Here is a 21,487-nt window from a genome sequence, read left to right on the forward strand (position 1 = left end):
AGGTCTGGGCCTGGAGCAGGCTGGAACCAGGAGTTAGAACTCAATCCAGGTGTCCCACATGGGGTGGCAGGGAACCAAGCACTTCACCCCACCTGCTTTCTTCTAGGGCCTGGGTCATCGAAAGCTGGAGGTGGGAATCTAGAAATACCACCGAGGGAGAAGGTTGTCTGAGTCACTAAATGGCCCCTGTCAGCCTCAAAGACAGAAAGGGGGAAGTCAAGAAGGGAGGATGAGGAAGACAGGAGAGGAATGCCAAGAAAAGAGATTAAAGAAAGGGAGACAGACACAGAAGAGAAAGTAAAGGTTATTCTTAAAACTGGTTGGAAACAGTAAGATCCACGCTGGAGTGTGCACCGCCCGGGGCGTTCTGCACCACCTAGGAGTGCCCCAAGAATACCAGGGAAGCCCAGGCGACGTGCGCCTCCCCACCCCCAGCCTTCTCGCCACCCCTCCCACCAGGGAGCGACCTCGGGCTCCCCGGCCGGTTGGGGTCCGCCCTCTCCCCGCCCCCACGTGACTTCCTGGAAAGGTACCTCCCTCCCCTGCTGAGTTTCTTTTTTCCTCCGGAGCCTCCGAGAGATCACTCAGCTCGCTGGCACCGTCAGGTCGGCAGGAACGCGATGGCGGAGCTCCCACCCTTAAGTGAGGAGCTGTCGTGCTCCATCTGCCTGGAGCTCTTCAATGAGCCGGTTACCACCCCGTGTGGCCACAACTTCTGCGGTGTGTGCCTGGACAAGACGTGGGCCCTCCAGGGCCCGCCGTTCCTGTGTCCACAGTGCCGCACCAGCTTCCAGGTGCGCCCGCAGCTGCACAAGAACACTGTGCTGTCGTCCTTGGTCAAACGGTTAGGGTCCGCGGAGCAGGCCCAGGCACCCCCCGACGGCTGGATGCCACCCGTGCGCCCCAGGGCCCCCAGCGTGGCTGCCCAGGTGGCCTGCGACCACTGCCTCAAGGAGCTCGCTGTGAAGACTTGCTTCGTGTGCACGGCCTCGTTCTGCCAGGAGCACCTGCGGCCGCACCTCGACAGCCCCGCTTTCCTGGATCACCCGCTGCAGCCGCCGGTCCGCGACCTGCAGCGCCGCAAATGTCCCCAGCATAACCGGCTGCGGGACTACTTCTGCCCAGAGCACGGCCAGTGCATCTGCCACGTCTGCGTGATAGAGCACAAGACCTGCTCGCCTGTGCCCCTGAGCCAGGCCTGCGCAGACCTGGAGGTAGCGTGAGAAGCGTCGGCGATGGGGAGCGGGGTGTGCACGGGGCCTTTCTGGGTGGTGCAAGGCATCTCTGTCAGGTCCTGGTGCTCCTGCAGACAGACTTTGCTGGGGCCTGAGATTGGGGGCAGACTGTTCTTCCTGGTGACGCAGTCCCCACCTGCCCAACCATCTCCCAGGTCCTACACATAAACCCTTTATTTTGCAGGATGAACATTGATGGCCTGCTGGAAAGGTTGCTGGCTTTAAACCCAGCCTCCTCCACTGGTGTTCAGGAGTGGTTACCCCTTTTCCCTCATTAGGTTCTGGCAGCACCCGGGAGGCGATTGCTCCAAGTTTCATTTCCTAGTTGAGTCAACTGACGTCAGAGGATGGTTAAGTTAACCTGAACCAAGGCAGTGTGACCAAGCAGATGCTGGGCTGACCCATGGTTTTTCTATTCAGATCTGTGGGATCCAGAGCATGAGATGTCTCTAGAGGCTTAAGAAATCTTGTGGTCTGAGCAGAGGCCTGAGCAGAGAGCTCTGGCAGGGGTGCTGGAGGTCTCTCTCTCTCTCTCTCTCTCTCTCACACACACACACACTCACCCCACACCATAGTCAGCTGGGCTGAACTTTGGCCCTGGTTCCTCTGCTGGGTGGTGAGAAGGAGGAACCAATGCACGGTGGGTGGTGAGGAGGAGGAACCGTGCGAGATCTTCTAAGCCTGAGATGGTTGTAGTTAGTAGACAGGGGAAGCCAGACCCCAGCAGGAGACTGCAAAGGTGTCACCCTACCCCCAGCCCGTTGACTTACACAGGCTCTGCTCCCCACTGTTCTTGGAGCCCACTTGCCTGTCCAGGAGAACAAAAGGGCAAAGACTGGCCTCAGGTTACAAAAGGACACCTGGGCCTGGGGCGGGTCAGCGCGGAGCTGGCAGCTTGTGTGGCGCAGGGGAGAGGTCTGGCTCACTCCTGGCCACAGCCCATGTTTGCTTTCCTGGGTCTGAGCTGGGCTGCTCTGGAGCTGGACTTCAAGGCATGTGATCTGCCTGGGTGCGGGCCCCTACCTTATCTCAGCCCTGTTAAAGGCCACAAAGGGAAAGGCCCTGTGAGACATCATGGGGTCACGGGCTTTCTGGCTTGAGTGAGTTTGGCCCTGGGTGCCTGCTTCCATTCCTTAGATTGTTCATTTCTAGATTCAAGATGAGGGCTGATCACAAATATGATAGGTATGGTAGGAGAGGCGGCCTGCTGCTTAAAGGAAGGAAATGTTTTTTTCCTGGACTTCTGGCATGCCCGGTTTGGATATGTGTCTGTGAATTTCAGTCGCAGCACACTCAATGGCATTGTCCTTGGTTTTAAAGTAGAATTGTGGAAAGCAGGGCAGAGATCTGGGGTGCCCATGGTTGAGGATTTTCCTTCCCATTTCTGGGCCCTGGTGGCTCATCTGAGCAGGGTTGTGTCTGTCTCACTAGCAAGTGATCATGCATGACCAACCCTTGTTTCTGGAGGTGGCCAGGGGCCACACCATTCTCCATGAGCTCAACTCGGGTCAGGAACCAAGCTGTTGGCGCCTGGGTTTCTCCAGATGAGCCTTGGAATTTCAGAGGCTGGCAGTGTAGCTACCTAATTATGCTCCTTTCCTCAATTTTAGCAGCTATAGAAGGGATAGGATGTAGAACATTAGCAGGAATGTGTGGAGTACAAGGTCCTTGCCTTTGCATCAAGAATTCAGGTGTGAGCGAGGGAGCAAGGTTCTGCTTGGGGAGTATCCAAGACACCTGTAACGCCTTCCTCCTTCCCCTCCTGCTGCCGGGTGTAAAGTAGGTACAGTTCTTCCTGAAGTTTTATTGCCAAGTTTTATCAGACTGGGTAGCTGACCTGGTACCTGGCATTGGGGATTCCCACTAGGGTGCTTTCCTTGGGCTTTGCAATGCTGTCAGGCTGGGTAGCCCATTGGTACTGGGCAGAGAGGATCTTGTAGGGTTCCTTCCTTGGGGACAGGAAGCAGGGAGGGAGCATCGTGGTGTGAAATACAAGGCTGCTGGAGTCTGCCCGATTCCTTTCCCCAGCTGCTTTGTTTACCTTGGGTCCCCTCACACAAACTAATGTTTAACTTTGTGCCTGGCCACAGTTCCAGTGCAAGTTGAGTGTGTCCACTGTTCCAATGAATCCTCCTAATAGCCTGTAGGGTGGCAGTGGTTGTATTTATTTTATGGCCATGGAAACAAAGGTTGTGACAGTTGTACAGCTAAAAACTGGAGCCTGAGCTGACATGTTCTGTCTGACCCCAAATCCTTTTCTTTTTAACTTCCATACTGTACGGTTCTCCCAAAGGCTGGAGGATTGCCTTAAAATGTTACACTCCAGGCAAAACTAGGGCTGGCCAAGTATCTGTGGTATAGAGACTGGGATGGCTCCTGGTGCAGGTGGCAGGGTGAGGCTGAACACAAGCTCTCTCTCCTTTGCTTTCCTTGCAGAACAAGCTGCGACATAAGCTATCCATCATGTTCGGTCAGATCAATGGAGCATCGAAAGCTCTGGGTGAAGTGCAAGCCAGAAAACAAAGTGTGCGGGTGAGTGGCCAGGCCGTTTTCCACCAGGTCAAATTTGGGACTTTCAGGCATGGTAGGGGTGGCTCTGACCTTGACCAGGCTGGTGTTGGGTGCACTCACAAAAACATTGGAATTCAACAACAGCAAGCGAAAAACTGTGTCCAGTAGAAACCCTCTGCAAAGGCAAACTGAAAATCACCTACAGGCCCATCCTTGGAAAGAAATCTTCAGAACCGGAACTGGGAGTGGATGGTGTGGTGCATCAGATTAAAACACTGTTTGGAGGCTGGAGACATTTGGCTGAAGAGTTGGGTCCTTCCACACACACAGCAGAGCCAGGTGGAATTCTGGGCTCCCAGTGCCAGCCTGGCCCAGCATTGGCTGCTGTAGGCATTTGGGGAGTGGATGGAAACTCGCTCTCTCTTTCTGTTTGTTCCTTTCTCTGTGTTTTGCCTTTTAAATCCATAAGTATTTAAAAAAAAAAAAAAAAGAGGGGAGGCAAGATGTAGGAATATGAAAAAACAATTTGGTTACAATCTGAAATGGGAGAAAAACAGGAAGGGAGTCATCTAGTGCAGTTGTACCAGGCAGGAAGGGTAAGTTTCCTGGGGATGTTGTAACAAATTGTCACAAACTTGGCACTTACACAAAAGAAATTCATCCTTCCACAGTGCTGGAGGCCTTGGGTTCCAACGCCTGCCTGGGCAGGGTTAGCCTCCCTCCAGGGACAGTCCTTCTTTGCCTCTAGCAGCTCCGCCCTCTCAGGCCAGGCTGGGTGGTGGCTCTGGGGCTCCAGGCTCCAGGGTTCCCCTGTTCTTGGGTTTAGGGACCACCAGCTTAACCCAGGAACATTTCATTTTGGGATCCTCAATTTAGTTACATCCCCAAAGACTTTCCAGAGGGCAAAAGGTGGCGATGGGTGAAATTTGACCCACTACAGGAAGTGTAGAAAAAAAAATTGAAAGGAAAATCATGAAAGAATAAAGTGGAAGTTGAAGTGGTAAATTTGGGATAGTCTTGTTCCTTTAATTAAAGAAAATTAATAAATTGCAATAGCCTTTAAATTGAGAGAAGATTTTATTATTTTTCTAAAGATTTCTTTTTATTAGAAAGTCATATCTACAGAGAGGAGAGACAAAAAGATCTTCCGTCCGCTAGTTCACTCCCTAAGTAGTCGCAATGGCCAGAGCTGAACTGATCCAAATCCAGGAGCCAGGAGCTTCTGGGTCTCCCATGCAGGTGTAGGATCTCAAGACTTTGGGCCGTCCTTGACTGCTTTCCCAGGCCACAAGCAGGGAGCTGGAAGGGAAGTGGAGCAGCTAGGATACGAACCAACACCCATATAGGATCCTAGAGCACAGTAGCAAGGACTTTAGCCACTAGGCTACTACGCTGGGCCCATATATATATATATATTTTTTTTTTAAAGATTTATTTTATTTTTATTAGAAAGGCGGATATACAGAGGAGGAGAGACAGAGAGGAAGATCTTCCGTCTGATGATTCACTTCCAAGCGACCGCAACGGCTGGAGCTGAGCCAATCCGAAGCCAGGAGCCTCTTCTGGGCCTCCGAAGCAGGTGCAGGGTCCCAAGCATTGGGCCGTCCTCGGCTGCTTTCTCAGGCCACAGGCAGGGAGCTGAATGGCAAGTGGGGCTGCCGGGATAAGAACCAGGGCCCATATGGGATCCCGGGCATGCAAGGCAAGAACCTTAACCACTGCGCCATCGCGCCGGGCCCCTAAATGTATTTATTTCTGAGAGAGAGATCTTCCATCAGCTGATTCGTTCTCCCAATAGCTACAGCAGCTGGAGCTGGGTCAGGCTGAAAGCAGGAGCAGAGAAATTCATGAGCCTTTTCCCCAGGAGAGTACGGGTCTAAGCACTTGGGTCGTCTTCCACTGCTTTCCCAAGTTCTCTTAGCAGAGCTTTGGCCAAAGCTGAGAGCTGGACACGCCATCTAGGTCTCGTATATTATGGGTGGCAAGAACCAAATTACTTGAGCCAATATACTACCTCCAAGGCATTGGCAGGAAGCTGGAGTTAGAAGCTGAAGCTCGGAATTGAACTCATACGTTCTGGTGTTGGATGTGGGCATCCTGACTGCTGTTTGAACTGCTGGGTTGAACATTCAGCCCATCCATGCATTCTTTTTTTAAAAATATTTATTTACTTTGATTGGAAAGTCAGATATACGGAGAGGAGAGACAGAGAAGAAGATCCTCTATCTGCTGGTTCACTCCCCAAGCAGCAGTAATGGCTGGAGCTGAGCCAATCCGAAGCCAGGAACCAAAAAGTTCTTCCAGGTCTCCCACACAGGTGCAGGATCCCAGGGCTTGGGCCGTCCTCCACTGCTTTCCCAGCTCACAAGCAAGGAGCTGGATGGGAAGTGGAGCAGCCAAAATTAGAACCTGCATCCATATGGGATCCTGGCATGTGCAAGGCAAGGACTTTAGCTGCTGGGCTACCACGCCAGGCCCCCATCCATGCATTCTTTATGTCTTATTAAATACATATGCATTCTGTAGCAATAGAGTCTACTATTCTATTTGTTTCTAAGCTTTACATACAGAGCCTCTTGTACAAGCCTGTGTTGTCTTCAAGTTATTTTTTTCTGTCCTAGAGATCTGCCCCCCCCCCCCGCGTATAACTCCAATTTGCTCATTTTTGTGACTATTTGACTTTCCATCCTATGAATGACACTGCTTCTCAAGTCTTCTGTTGATGGATTTTTCAGGTTGTTCCCAGGTTTCTGCTGTTGTAAGTCAGGTTGCTTCTGAACATTCTTGTGTGTATCTTCGAGGCAGGTGTCTGGGTATTTCCCCAGAGTACAATCCTAGGATTGCTGCTATGAGCCATCTGGCACCAACACCTGCACATTACCCAGACACTGCCGAGTTGCCCTTCCTGGTGGTCATGCTGTTTTGTACTCTTGTGGGGGCCCAAATCAGTTTCTGGTGCTCCACTTCTCTCACCCACCCCAGTGAGGGAGCTGTAACAAGGGTTTCTTTTTGTTTTTTGTTTTTTTCTTATTTCATATTCCTCCTGTTGCCTTGATCCTCTTAGGATACCAGCAACAGGAAGCTGGAGCAGTTGCGACAAGAATACCAGAAAATCAGGGCTCTCATCGACTCCACGGAGGCCAGCTCAATCCGGAAGATCAAGGAAGAGGAGAAACGAGTCAGCAGCAAGTTCGACACCATTTACCAGGTTCTGCTCAAGAAGAAGAGTGAGATCGAGGCCCAGAAGGAGAAGGTCGAAGAGGGCCTCAATGAGGGGGATGAGTTTGAATTTCTGGAGGTGGGTAGTGAAGCCTGGCATCGCCAGATCTGGTAGTGGGGTGCCAGGGCCTCATGGAGTGGGATTGGAAGAGGTCCCGGAAGAATGCCCTGACACATGGTCTGTGTTAGTGTCCTGTGTTGTGAAACAGCTTCCTGCAGATCCCAGGGCTTAGAAGAGCGGCCAGCAGCCCCCTGGCCCAGGGGCATGGGTGTGGCTTCATCTGGGTAGGGTCTCAGGAGGCGGTAATCCCGGTTTTGGCCACGCTGTGTTCCTTCTGAAACTCGGCCATCTTCCAGTTCACCTAGCTTTTGTAGGCAGAGTTGATTTCCTTAGGATTGAAGGATTGAGGCCCTTTTCCTTGCTGGCAGCCAGCTGGGACCTCTGTCGGCTTGCTGACTTTCTTCTTCAAAGGCAGCAAGAGAACTTCCCCTCAAGAAAGGCCTGGTGCCCCTGGCAAGGGACTTTCTTTTACCTGACTAAACCTGCTGCACCTGAGACAGTCACCCAAAAGGATCACCACCAAATCAACTGATTCAGGATTTCTTTTTTAAGATTTTATTTATTTTTATTGGAAAGTCAGATATACAGAGAGGAAGAGAGATGGAGAGGAAGATCTTCTGTCTGATGATTCACACCCCAAGTGGCCGTAATGGCCAGAGCTACGCCAGTCCGAAGCCAGGAGCCCAGAGCCTCTTCCAGGTCTCCCACACGGGTGCAGGGTTCCAAGGCTTTGGGCTGTCCTTGACTGCTTTCCCAGGCCACGAGCAGAGAGCTGGATGGGAAGCAGGGCCACCAGGATTAGAACTGGCACCCTACGGGATCCTGGTGCATATAAGGCGAGGACTTTTAGCCGCTAGGCTTTCGTGCCAGGTCCTAGGACTTATTTATTTATTTATTAAGATTTATTTATTTAAAAAGCGGAGTAACAGAATAATACACACATATACATAGAGATCTTCCATCTGCTGGTTCACTCCCAAAATGGCTACAACAGCCAGAGCAAAGGCAGGAGCAGGAAGTCCATCCAGGTCTCCCACACACTCAGGCCATCCTCTGCTGCCCATTTCTATACTGTGTGAAAGCTGGATTAGAAGCAGAGCATCCAGGACCTTAACCAGTACTCCCAATATGGGATGCTATGTCACGGTCACAGTTCTGGTGGGGCATGCCTTCCTCTTTCCTTAAAACAGAACTTAAGGGGCGTGGAGTCTTGCCACATTCCCCATCCATCCGGCACTCAAAGTTTGCGGTTGTATGGGGCGTGTCCCCCACAGGGGTAGGCATTGTTGGGGCCATCTTAGATCTTGCCTTTTTCATACCCTTATCCTCTTGCTCCAAGCCTTCCTCTTCACTGTCCCCACACCCCTATCTTTCCCTGATTAACCAGATGGTTAAACTAGGGTGTTAACCTCGAGGTGACTTCTGACCACCTGGAGGTCGCACTTTGGGCACAGGGAGGTTCCTCTTGGGGCTCATAGGGGTTTATGAGGACTGAGCTGATTGCCTGGCCTCCCTGGAGTTGTCTGCAGTAATCCCCTGGCTTCTTTCAGAAAGCATGGAAGTTGCAAGCAATCTCAACCAAGTCGGTGTACATCCCCAAGGTGGAGCTGAATCACAACCTGATCAAGTATGTCCACCAGGGCACCGTGGACCTTCAGAATGTGCTGAAGGAGTCCATCAAGCATTTCGAGAAGAAGACCAAAGACCTCCAGGGCCCAGGTAAGCCTCAGCAGCTTCCGCTGACCCCTGTGCAACCTGGAAAAGATGGGGCTCCTCGGGGTTTCTGCGTAGGAGGTGGACGTGATCCAGAGCTTGACTCCTAGGGGTCGCCATCCATTTGCCAGGTAGTAGGGAGTCTTTGTTTTACCTTGACTTTGTACTGTCCTTTGTAGTCTACATAGTAGCTTAACATAATCATAGGACGTCCCGGACATCTCTCTCAGGCCCTGAAGGCAGCCTGCATAGGTTTAAATCGCCTCAGGGTTGTCACTGTGTGTGGTGGGGGGCCGGGTTGATGAGGTGGGAATAAAAAAAAATGCCTGGGATTCATCGTCAGCCCAGTCTGTTCCCCATACCTCCCCATCCCCAGATTTCACCTCCTTCATCTTCTCCCGGCCTTGTCCACTGGTCCCAGGGTCAGCCACCACTCGGCTGCTCTCTGGCCATCACCTGTGCCTTATGACTGTGGCAGCTTCCTGATCGCTGTGTATCCACTCTGAGGCAAAAGGGAGGGGAGAGTGCAGCTCTGCCCTCCTGGGACCTGCCTCCTTCACGTCTTTCAGAGGCTTCAAACCCTTGACCTTGGCCTACAGAGTAAGCCAGCCTTGTCTGTCTCCTGAGCTCTGAGGAGCCCCCAAAATCTTTTTTTTTTTTCCTTTGAGAATTTACTTATTTTTTTAAATTTTACTTGTTTTTATTATTATAATTTTATGATACAGTTCCATAGGCCCTGGAATTTCCCTTATCCGTTTCCCAATTCCCTCCCCCCTCACTGAGTTCCCCTATAGCATTACGGTAGTATAGTTCTTCATACATTTTTACTTATTTCTTATTGGAAAGTCAGATATACAGAGAGGAGAAGAGACAGAGAGGAAGATCTTCTGTCTGTTGATTCACTCCCCAAGTGGCCACAATGCCTGGAGCTGAGGTGATCTGAAGCCAGGAGTCAGGAGCCTCTTCTGGGTCTCCAACGTGGATGCAGGACCCCAAGGCTTGGGCCCGTCCTTGACTGCCTGTCACCTGTCCAGGCCACCAACAGGGAGTTGGATGGGAAGCAGGGCCTCCAGGATTAGAACCAGCATCCATGTAAGGCAAGGACTTTAAGCACTAGGCTACCACGCCGGCCCCGCCCCCCCAACTCTTTGTATGCATCCACTTCCTCAAACATACCAAGGTTCCTGCCTAGGAACATGTTCTGCCTGTTTCTCAGAAAGCCCCCTTCTCCGCTGTCTTCTCTGTCAAGAGCTCCTCAACCTTCGCAGAGCAGATGAGGCGTCACATGTCTCCACTGGCTTCCCTGCCACCACTGCCACTCCTGACACCTGGTCCTGACCCTTACCATGCTGCCAGGGCCCTCTTCCTCGAACTCCTGCCTGTCTACCCTACTAGCTTGTGGGCCCTGCAGGCAAAGGCCCATGTCCTCTTCCTGTGCAGCACTGTTCCACAGCACCTAAGCAAAGAACCTCATGTGTCACCCAGGACGTAGGCTTGAGTTTCTACTTGCCTGCTCTAGTATCCTTGTAGAAGTGGCTTCTGAAGCAAGTGGTGGTGCTGCTCCACCTGGAGAGTGGTTTGCTGGGGATGAGCTGCTGGTGATTAGCCTGTGGGAGGAACCAGCAGTGCCTGAACTGGCATGCTACCCCAGGCACCTTCATCCCACACAGGGGCCCTTCCCATTGCATGTACAAGGAAACCAAAATTAGAGAGGTCTTGAGGTTACAGGATTGGATGCTGGTGGAGAGAAGGGAACCCCCGACCTGGTCCTTCCCTTACTCTGTGTGTCCCTTGAGGGTGGGATGGACAAGGTCAGCAGAGGGACCATCTGCACCGATCCTCTGCCTGCCTGCCCTGGTGAAGAGCTGTGGCTGAATCCTCCTTCTCTGGCACAGGTGACTCTGGAGACCCTCCCAAGGAAAAATCCCCACACCCTGCGAAGAAGGTGACGACAAGTAAGTATCCCTACCATGTCCCATGGCTTCAGCATGGCCGCACTGGCTTGTGCTCCAGCTCACTCAGATAGGCACACGGGGAGCCTGGTCTTGGCTGGACAGAGTGGAAGGGCATCTTGTTCTGCCTGCCCTGCCCCTGTAGAGGTGCTGTCCCCCTGGGAAGACACATGCTGCTGGGCATTGGGGCAGGAGGGTGGACCTCAGGCTGTCAAATGGGGGCTGTCGTAATCTCGTGCTCCCTGGAGTTTCCACAAGCCTTGGAACATGTCAGATCTCCTTTCTTTCTTTTCTTTTCTTTTTAGGATTTATTTTATTTTTTTGAAAGGCAAAGTAACAAAGGGAGATACAGAGAGCTAGATCTTAGATCTACTGCTTCACTTCCCAAATCAAATGACCACTCTTAGTTAAACGAAGGGGCAGGAACTTGATCCAGGTTTACCAAACACTTGGGCTATCTTCCGCTGTTCCTCCAGGTGCATTAGCAGGGAGCTAATAGAAAGCAGAGCAGCTGTGACCTAAACAACACCCAGAGGGATGCTGGAGTTGCCAGAGGTGGCTTAACCCCTTGCTCTGCAACTACACCTGCCCTATGAGAGGCCTTTATAAGGCATACATGTTGTCTTTTATCGTTGCCCTGAAAGGAGTGAGAAAAGAACCATTGTATCCCAGAACCCTTGGATGGCCAAAGATGAGAGCGCCCCTGTCATGCCTGGTGGAGCTGAGGTGGTCTTCAGCTGACCCCTGGTGGAAAAGTCAGGTGCCAAGAGACATGGTACACACACAGAAGGGAGCCCTGGGCTGAGTGAGGTGACACCAGTGGCCCCTTAGGGTGGAAAGGGCAGTGAAGGCAAAGCTGTCCCATTCCCAGGCCAGCTTCACTGAGCTGCACAGAGCACAAACAAGCTGAGCCTGGGACCCCATTCCTGCCTCCGCAGGGTGAGCCACTTGCTAAAGACTGGGCCCTGACAGTTTACAGAAGGGCTCTTTTGTGTTCAAAGTGGCTCAGAGTAAACCAGCCGGCATGAGCAAACAGGTGACACGGTCCTGGTGCAGTGTCTGTACAGGGGCTGGACCTAGGCCAGCTTTGCTGCCTGGAGTCCTCCCATGTTCTGGGAGTAGGTAGGGAAGAGGCAGAGGGAAGGAATAAGGGCCAAAGTCCAACCCCCTGAGTGAGACAACACAGAAGGAAGGCATGAGAAGCAGGGCTTGGCTGTCCAGTCCAGTGTCCTGTGGGCCCAGGAAATGAGATCCCAGATGACTCACTCCATTCCCGTGACAGGAAAGCTGGACCTCCCTGCTGCTTGAGTGTGCCACGGCTCCCGCAGGGCTTACAGCCACCAGCCTTGGGCCTCACCCCAGGCCATGTGACTCAGTGGGACTGCCTGGGTCCCAGGGTCTGCATTTTCTTAAGGTTCTTGGGGAGGTACAGCAGCTGCTCCTGGTTTGGTGTCCACTCACATAGAACAACCATTGGGGCCAAACTCAATTTCATGCGCAAACGCACTCCAGAAATTTTTTCTCAAAACAGTGGTGATATTTGGCAAACAACTGTTGTATTGACTCCCCATTTGTATTTTTGTCTACTTTTTGGGTTTTTTTCTAAAAGGGATGTAACCTACCTGCAATGTTAAACATGCATCTTAAATATAGGGCAAAGTTTGGCAGTTGATGTCTGTGTACCCATTACCCTGAATGAGATCAGGCCTTATGGTCAGGAATTCCTCCTTGCTCCTCCTCAGTCTTTCCCCTGCTACCGCCCCCCTATTCACTAAGCCATGGGTGCTGGCTCCTATGACCACTATACATTCATTGTGGCTGTTTGACCCTTTCATCTCTCATGTTAAAACTACCTAGCTGGGCCCGGTGCCATGGCTTAGTGGCTAAAGTCCTTGCCTTGAACACTCCTGGATCCCATATAGACGCCGGTTCTAATCCTGGCAGCCCCGCTTCCCATCCAGCCCCCTGCTTGTAGCCTGGGAAAGCAGTCAAGGATGGCCCAAAGTCTTGGGACCCTGCACCTGCGTGGGAGACCCAGAAGAGGATCTGGGCTCCTGGCTTTGGATCAGCTCAGCTCCGGCCGTTGCGGTCACTTGGGGAGTGAATCATTAGATGAAAGATTTTTCTGTCTCTGCTCCTCTCTATATATATCTGATTTTGCAATAAAAATAAATAAATCTTTAAAAAAAACTACCTAGCTGTATTAATATGAGTGAGATTCATGCAAAGAATGTTGTTTTTTTAAGTGTCATTGGTTGCGGAGGAACGCAGTGGCATAGCAAGCTAATCCTTTGCCTGCAGGTAGCTGTGTCCTGTATGGATGCCAGTTCATATTCCAGCTGATCCCGCTTCCCACCCAGCTCGCTGCTTATGGCCTGGGAAACAGTGGAAGATGGCCCAAAGCCTTGGGTCCCTGAACCCATGTGGGAGGCCAGGAAGAATCTCCTGGCTTCCAGCTTTGGACTGGCACAGCTCCGACCATTGCAGCCATTGGGGGAGTGAATGAGCAGACGAAATACCTCTCCTTCTCTCTCTAAAAATCTGCCTTTCAAATAAAAATAAAGTGTCATTATGTTGCTAAATCTTAATTCTGGAAACTTTTTCTTTTCAATTGAGAAGAAAATCAATCCTCATAAGTTGTTCATGTCTGCATCTTTTTCTTTCTAAGATTGATTTATTTGAGATACAGCATCGCAGAGAGAGAGAAAGAGGGAGGGAGAGATATAGAGAGATTCCATTCACTGGTTCATTTCCCAAATGGCTGCAGCAGCTGGGGCAAGCTAAAGGTAGGAGCCAGGAATTCCATCTGGGTCTACCAGGTGCATGGCAGGAACTTAAGTATCCAAGCCACCATCTACTGCCTGCTGAGACACTTGAGCAGGAAGCTGGGTTAGAAGCAGAGCAGACTGGACTTGAGCCAGCGCTCTAATGGGGATGCTGGGGCCGCAAGCAGAGGCTTGCTCCCCGACACCATGGTGCTTCCCCGCTTGGCTTTCTTGAGCCTTGCCTTAAGAGGATTTGCGTTTTATGATTCTGTATTGTGAAGCAGGCAGGCCTGAGCGGGGAGGGGAGGGCAGAGAGTCCTGGAGAGACTCCCCAGTATGACCTGGCTGGGTGGGGTGTGTGGGGAGGCATGTGAGCAGCAGCTCTTGATAGTTAGCTGCTGTGTGGCATGCCATGTCACCTCATAGCTCTCCTCCATCATTACCAGCTGCCATCCCTTCCCCAGCCACAAACCGCCCCATCTTCGGAGCCCCAGGACAAGTGGTACATTTGAAACCAACTGGCCCGGAGGGTGAGTTGCTGCCAGCCATGGGCAGTGGGACATACAGCTGGGGTTTGTTCTGAAAGTAACCTTTTGTTTACTCTCCACCTGCAGCCAAAGCCGACCCCATGCAGTTGAGCACATCAGCGGTCAAGGCCAATGTGCTGAAGGCCTTTTTGGAAAAGACCAGAACCGAACTTCTGGCATGTGAGTGGCGTGGGTGACAGACTTGGGGCCATCAGCACCATCTCTCCTGCACAGCTCCACATGCTGCTTGCCTCTGGCTGTGTCTGAGTCCCAGTGAGCTGGGTGGTCACAGGAAGCTGCCCTCCACCTGCCCTCTGCCTCCATCCTTCCTTACCCCTCTTCCTAGGTAGCTTCAAGTCCATGGTCAGTTCTTGCTGTCTCGCCCTTGCTGTCCAGTCTGAACCCAGCAGGCCCCTGAGTCTGAGATCTGCCAAGCAGGAGTGTCCCTGTACTCAGTACCTGCCCCACCACCCACAATAGCCACCACTCCAAAGCTTTCCAGCTACCCCAGCTAACCGTCCTCCTATCTGTGTCCTGTCCTCCCCCCACCCAGTGCTTGGAGGGACTCCTGGGAGCACTGCTTCATCTTCTCTGTCTGTGTCTTACCTGCCTCCTCTCCTCTTCCTAAGGTCTGCACCCTGGGGTCACCCTTCTTGTTCTCCATACCCTCACACTCTTCATTAGGCCTTCACCCATCATCTCTTTGTTGTCCCTTCCGCGGCAGGGCCTATCAGGCCCAACACATTCCAGTCTCCCTCTATCCTCACAGACGCCTCTCCTGCCCCATCATATCTTTCTTAGCTTTAGCTCTACTTGTCACCTCCCTTTGTTCTGGATACCCATTACAAATGCAAATTCTGGTGGTCTAGGCTGCCAAGACCAGAGTCCAGGGGACCAGCATGGAGGGCTACACGCTCAGCTCACTGCCTTGTGGGCCCTTTTGAGGGTGTTTGGGGGGACTTGGCATTTAGTGGGCGGCCCACACTGATGCCTGCTGACATGTCCTGGGAAGCCTTTCCCAGACCACACCCTGGGTCTGCTCTATCACCCTCAGTTTTTTTAGCCCACAGTCAAGTTCTCATCCCTCTGCAGTCTCTGTTCCTGCCCTTGGTCAGTGGCTGACCTCTGCCCAGGGGCCTCGGTGCCTGGGATCTGAGCTGCTGTCTTCCCTGAGCTCCTGGCAGCATTCTTCCTCCTACCGTCACTTCCTCTCTGGAGCCCTGAGCCACCACCCTCCCTCGGGGCTCCCCTGACCCCTGTAGCCACTGCTTTCACAGATTCCTTTGCAAACGTGTCTTCCTCTCTCATTTGGAAGCAGCTAGAGTCCCTTCTTGGATGCCAGGACACACTCCCTCCCACCCCTCCCTGGCCCGCCATCCCTCTTTCCACCGCATTTGTGCCCAGTGCTTGCCCTGCTGCCCCTTCCTTTCACACTCACTGCCACACAGCAGCCACAGCCCATCTTTGTAAAATGTACCTCTGGCTATACCTTTTTCTGTAGCCCCTGAGGTGTTGATGGGGGTCTGTAGGTGCCTTGGCTTCTCAGGATATGGCCTCCCCAGAGTCCCTCACTGTCCCTGCATCCTATGGGAGGCCAGGGCCAGTGCTAGGCTGGAATTGTCGCCTTGTCAATGATACAGAGCCGTGTGTTCTGGGAGCCTCCTCTGCTCCATGGCAAGGCCACGTAAGCGGAGACAGTAAACACTGAGCAGCTCAGGGAACTGCAGAACATTTGCCCTGCCTGAGCATTCTCTCTGGAGGACGCTCATGACTTGCTGGGAAGTACCAAACCCAGCCCACCTGCAGCAGGGGTGGTGAAGATCCAGGCTCCCAAGTTCAGGGGTTCACCCTCTACCTTACTGTCCCCCCACCTCCTTCCCTTTCTCCCAGTTGGTCCTGTGAAGGAAGGGGCTGGTACAGGGAGATACAGTATGGTGACAACACTTGAATTCATTGGAATTGTCAGGAAAGGTGGGGAGGGCAGGCAGGTGTCCCAACCAAAGGCATACTTAGCTCTTTGTGTATTTACAAATCTTGACTTCTTGCTCCCATTGGTTAAGTCCAGGCCAGTCTCACTCTCCCTTCTCTCTGTTGCTCCTCTCCCGCTCCCCTGTCTGTGTTTTCCCACTTCGCAACCTTCCTTAGGCCAGAAACAGGTGTCCATCATCCTGACTCCATGGTGTTGCCCTCACTGTGCCCCATTCTGGGCAAGTGGGTGCAATGGGTAGACACAAGTGGGTGAAATGAAAGGAGGGTTGAGTAGATGAATGAATGATGGATGGATGGACAAGTAGACGAACGAACAGATGGGTGGGTGGACTGGTGATAATCAGTGAATAAACAGGCCATGTCAGGGCAAGGTCTCAAACTGAGAGCTCTTGGGGCCCCTTGTGATTAAATCCTTGGCTGGTGTCTCCTCAGATTCTTCTAAAGTCATCTTGGACTACAACACTGCCCACAACAAGGTGGCTCTGTCTGAGAAGTACACCATGGCCTCTGTGGCTGAGGAACCTCAGAACTACCAGCCACACCCCCACAGGTTCACATACTGCTCTCAGGTGCTGGGTCTGCACTGCTACAAGAGCGGGGTCCACTACTGGGAAGTGAAGCTACAGAAGAACGACTTCTGTGGGGTGGGTATCTGCTATGGCAGCATGCAACGCCAGGGCCCCGAGAGCCGTCTTGGTCGCAATAGTGCTTCCTGGTGCGTGGAGTGGTTCAACACCAAGATCTCAGCCTGGCACGATAAGGTGGAGAAAACCTTACCTGTCACCAAGGCCACACAGGTTGGTGTGCTTCTGAACTGTGACCACGGCTTTGTCATCTTCTTTGCCATTGCTGATAAGGTCCACCTGTTATATAAGTTCAAGGCCGACTTCACCGAAGCTGTGTACCCAGCTTTCTGGGTGTTCTCCACTGGAGCCGTGCTCTCCATCTGCTTCTAGTGGGAAGCCTGTGGACACTCGGGCTGAGTGCCCATAGAATGTCCAAGACTGTAATGAAAATGCCGTATGGGGAATGCTCCTGGGAGAACTTCCTGGAGAGTCCCCCATGGTTAGAAGGGTTGAAGGAGTTGGATGGGTGGGTGGGTGGGGACCTGAAATGGGGAGGGACTTGGCCAGGGAAAGAGGTGGGGGTCCCTGTGTTGTGGAGTGAGGAGGAGAAGGCATCACTTCTTCCTGTGCCACTTGGGGCAAGGTGACCTCTTCTCTGCTGTGCCAGGCCAAGCTTTGGGTAGGAGTCATTGAGTACCTCTTTTTTCTAAGAAGTCTGTGGCCATTGCAGGTTCTTTCCCAGGCTCTTGGTATATGGCCCTTTGGTTTCTGGGTAGGGTTCAGATTTTGGAGTTTGAATGTCATTGCATCAGAATGTTCCCAGGCCAGTTACCCGTGAAGTGTGTCCTTTTCCTTTACTGGAAATTAGCCCTACTACCCTGCCTATCCTGTTTCCCCATGACCTCATGGATGATGTCCAGTGGTCTTCATACCAAGATCTGAATCAGGCCTGTCCTGATTTTGTAATTCAAGGTCCAGATAGCCCAGGTCCAGTTTGGACAGAAACCCCTCCTGCTTCCAAATGTTACAGGCAGCATCTTGCACAAGTTCTTTGGCTGCTGCCATGGAGCTGCGTCCAAGCCTTGCTTCCTGTAGCCAAGGGTGAGGGAATTTGCCTGCTCAGTGTGATCCTGGTCTGGGTCAGCACAAGAGTGGTGGCTTTGCTCTGGGAGCAGTGTCTTGTCTTCTGACACTCTCCTAGGCAACAGCACCCCCTCTGCAGGACTGTAAGCCGTTGGGCTGACTGGCATGGATCCCACGTTGGCTGGCACCCAGCCACCTCAGATAACTGGAGGCTGCTGCTGTGTTGACACAGCAGGGACCATACTAAAATAACTTTTGGGGTGACTGCTGAAGGCCCAAAGGGCCTTACTCCAGACCCCATGGGAAACAGTAAACATTTCTTCCCACCCAGCACTGGCCTTTGTGTGGGTCAGAGGCCTGTTGGCAGCTCTGACCCTTCTGTCTTCCTCTTTGGAGCCAATTCCAGAGGCTCACTTTGAGCAGGCTAATGTCAGAAAGACAAGGACCAGGGAAGGAATGAGCTAATGAGGGGCAGACTGATGGCTGTGTATTCTGCAGTTTCTGTACAATGAAAATAACCCAATCCATTAAGGAGTAGGAATGAATGGATTGCTGGAATTTTCCCAAGCTCCTTATAGCTTGACATTGTCAGGACCCAAATTCCCATCCTGTGATGTGAGTCCAATTCTGGGTTTTCCTAAGAGGAGATCACTGGTCAAGCTTCTTAGGCTATGAAAATAGGTCACCATTGGGGAAGAAGACATCCCAGACCTTTTCTTGTGGATATTTGAGAATCTGGTGCACTTCGGGCCTTGTGCTGGAATCCCAGGGTGCAGAGTGCGTGGTATTCCTGACAGGTGCCTGATCTGTGTCATCTTCTCACAAGGACTGTGAGTTCCTTGGGAGAGCAACTCTTTGTAGGGAAGACATCCTTACGGTGTCTGATATGCAGTCCTAAAAGTTTTTTCTTCCATTGCTTCTTGGAAGAAAAGATATTTGATGACCTTGTCTATACTGGGAGAGGGTCAAGGTGGTCTTTATGGATGTCCTGAAACAAGCCTCGCCTGAAGCCCATTCGTACTTGGGTAGCAGCTGGGCTTCCAGGAGCCAAAGTTCTGATCCCTGCTGTGGCTCCCTTACGTGTCAGTGGAGGCCACAGGGGTGCCTCGTCCTCCCTGGCCAGCGGTGCCACTGAGACAAGGGAAGCACGGGTTCCCTTTGTGAGAGGCAGTTAATCAAAGCTGAGGTCTGTGCAAGGTACTTTGGAACTGTAAGTTCAGTCTGCTATGTGGTGAGACCTGGCCTTGCAGGGCCTCCATATAACCCTAGGGTCCTATAGCTGGACTGTGTCCACCTGTCTCATTTCACAGAGTGAGGTGGACGAGGGTGACTGTTCCACTCTGAACAGTTCAGCAGGGAGGAGAAGCTTCCTAGCATGACGGGGTAAAAGTCCTGGTATCAGAAATTTCTGGAAACACAAAATTCTGTTCCAAGACTGGGGGCTGATCCAGTCTGGTGAAGTAGAGCAAAGGGCAGGGTCTGGTCTCTGATTCGAGACAGATTGGCCAAGTCTTCATCTCTGTAACTGTGATAATAGTATGTTATCTTTTACCTTATTTCCCATCACTCTGCTGATTTTAATTAATCAGAAATGTTTGAGCTAATATTTCTTGAGCTTTTTAAATTTAGAGTTGATTTATTTTTCCCGGGGGATGGTCATTGCCAGAGACAGGGTCAAGGGGGCTGATGTGCTAGAGTCAAATGCAGCCAGTGGTGGGTGCCATTCTCTCTGGTCACTGCCTCATGAGCCCCTTTGGTCATACCCTGGCTTAGAAAACCCCAGCCCTATGTGATGAGAAGTTGTGAGAGGTTGGGATTCTGCTCCTCTCCCACCTCCAGGCAGGGACCCCAGGAGGGAGGGAGGGGACCGGGGGCCAAGCTCAACCATGTGGTGTGCAGCATAGTCAGCCCTGCCTGCAACAATGCACTGCCAGGGCCTGGCGCGATGACGCAGTGGTTAAGGTCCTCGCCTTGCACTCCCAGGATCCCATATGGGCGCAGGTTCTAATCCCAGCAGCCCCACTTCCCATCCAGCTCCCTGCCTGCGGCCCGGGAAGGCAGTCGAGCACGGCCCAAAGCTTTGGGACCCTGCACCCGTGCGGGAGACCTGGAAGAGGCTCCTGGTTTCGGATCAGCATAGCATCGGCCGTTGCGCTCACTTGGGGAGTGAATCATCGGACGGAAGAGCTTCCTTTCTGTCTCTCCTCTCTGTATATCCGCCTTTCCAATAAAAAAAAAAAAAATAAATCTTTAAAAAAAAATGCACTGCCAATGACACCTGGGGACATGGGGCCTCTGTGACACCTCCTGTTGTGAGTGTGCAGGGATCCCGGTAGGGGAGAACATTGAAGCCCTGTGTTCCAGACCTTCATGTCCTTGGTAATAAAACCAGCATTGTGAGTGCAACGCGGCCCTGTGTCCTGTGATTCCTGGGAACTGGCAGCTGACAGAGGGCATGGGGCCTCTTGGGCTTGCAGAAGGGGGCCAGTGGCCTGGGCCACCAAATCAGGACTGATGTCAATGAGGGTGGTCATGACGGGGACTGCTTTAGCCAGTAGCAACTGACCTTGCTGTGGAGAGTGAGTGATTCATCAGTTGGTGCCACAGCAGAGGTGGTGGGGCATGGCATGCTGCTCTGAATGGGAGCATCACACGCACGAGTTCTCTCCTGTGGGAAGCCTCCAGTGTTCAGCCTCTAGGCCCCACCTCCTTTTGGTAGCAGTTTGTTTCTTGCTGTCACTGTGCCAGGCAGAAAGAACTGAGAGACAGGAGGGCAGGAGACCCTCCTCCAGAAACTAAGGTTCTTGCTCTTTGCCTGAGCCACCCAACACCGCTCACCTGCATGACTTGTGGTTAGAGCACCCTGACGAAGTGGAATAGCCAAGCCAGAACAGCCTCGTGTGTAGCCGCATGTGCAGAGAATCCAGGGACAGATATCAATCATGGGAGTCACAATCATATCACCAGTCAACCTCCCTCATACTTCAGGAGGGAAAACACCAAACCAGGGGGAAAGGGTTATTTGCTTTGACACTTTGTCCCCTCTCTAGGAATGTGCATAAATAACCCTTCTACTATCCCTACTTAAAAAAAAAAAGACTTACTGATTTTTATTGCAAAGTCAGATATACAGAGAGGAGAAGAAACAGGAAGGAAGATCTGTCTGATGACTAACTCCCCAAGTGACCACAGTGGCCAGTGTTGTACCAATCCAAAGCCAGGAGCCAGGAACTTCCTCCAAGTCTCCCACATGGGTGCAAGATCCCAAGGCCTTGGGCCATCCCTGCCTGGATTAGAACTGGCAGCCATATGGGATCCCAACACGCTCAAGGCAAGGACTTTAGCCACTAGGCCACCGCACAGGACCCTACTATTCCTACTTTTGTCTCTGAACTATAGTCCAGTGAAAAGAAATCGGAAAGCTGGCTACCAGTTGAACACTAGTCCCTCCATTCACAGATGTTCCTTCAGTCATCACGGGACGCTTATTCCAACAAAAAGTTCAAGATGGTCCCCTTATGACTTAAGAAAGAAAAAGCAATCCAGGTGTGTGCATGAGTGCATATAGGTGTGTGTGGCAGGAGGGGACGAGGGGGCAGACAGGGCAGGGGCTGAATTTTAAGTCTCCGCATCTGTAGGAAGCATCCACTCTTCCTAGAAAGTCTTGAGACATTGTAGGAATGGGTAGCTGACCATTTTTGACTTTGGACTGACTGCCTACCTGCATTTCATCACGGACAATCCCACTGTTAAAATATAGGAAGGCTCTAGAGAAAGGTCTGAGAATGACCAGGGAAAGATCCAATGTAAAGGCTCTTCAAGGCCCGGTGTGATGGCTCAGTGGCTAAATTCTTGCCTTATAAGGA

The 21,487-nt window shown here is 52.0% G+C and overlaps 1 protein-coding gene across 3 annotated transcripts; it reads left to right on the top strand.

Annotated features, from left to right (window-relative positions):
* Nucleotides 1–556: 556 nt before the first annotated feature.
* Nucleotides 557–19,336, top strand: TRIM25 (tripartite motif containing 25). Of its 3 annotated transcripts, none has more exons than XM_041000284.1 (8): nucleotides 557–1,214; nucleotides 3,672–3,767; nucleotides 6,811–7,044; nucleotides 8,577–8,745; nucleotides 10,635–10,694; nucleotides 13,903–13,986; nucleotides 14,071–14,163; nucleotides 16,405–19,336. In XM_041000284.1, exons 1-8 carry the CDS (start codon nucleotides 621–623, stop codon nucleotides 16,926–16,928), a joined length of 1,854 nt encoding a protein of 617 aa, XP_040856218.1. In that variant the 5' UTR covers nucleotides 557–620; the 3' UTR covers nucleotides 16,929–19,336. The 3 variants fall into 3 exon arrangements, with proteins under 3 accessions (XP_040856218.1, XP_040856219.1, XP_040856220.1); XM_041000285.1 differs by having other exon boundaries at nucleotides 13,921–13,986; XM_041000286.1 differs by lacking the exon at nucleotides 13,903–13,986.
* Nucleotides 19,337–21,487: the final 2,151 nt, after the last annotated feature.

This window comes from Ochotona curzoniae, unplaced genomic scaffold (genome assembly GCF_017591425.1).
Source record: "Ochotona curzoniae isolate NIBS_2020 unplaced genomic scaffold, NIBS_Ocur_1.0 scaffold_2453, whole genome shotgun sequence".
NCBI classification, from domain to species: Eukaryota; Metazoa; Chordata; class Mammalia; order Lagomorpha; family Ochotonidae; genus Ochotona; species Ochotona curzoniae.

Excerpts from the sequence above, each read along its gene's own strand:
- TRIM25 (XM_041000284.1), top strand. The coding sequence starts at position 621 with ATGGCGGAGCTCCCACCCTTAAGTGAGGAGCTGTCGTGCTCCATCTGC. Across the intron at positions 13,987-14,070 it reads GAAACCAACTGGCCCGGAGG|CCAAAGCCGACCCCATGCAG; the intron begins GTGAGTTGCTGC and ends CTCCACCTGCAG. Across the intron at positions 14,164-16,404 it reads CAGAACCGAACTTCTGGCAT|ATTCTTCTAAAGTCATCTTG; the intron begins GTGAGTGGCGTG and ends GTGTCTCCTCAG.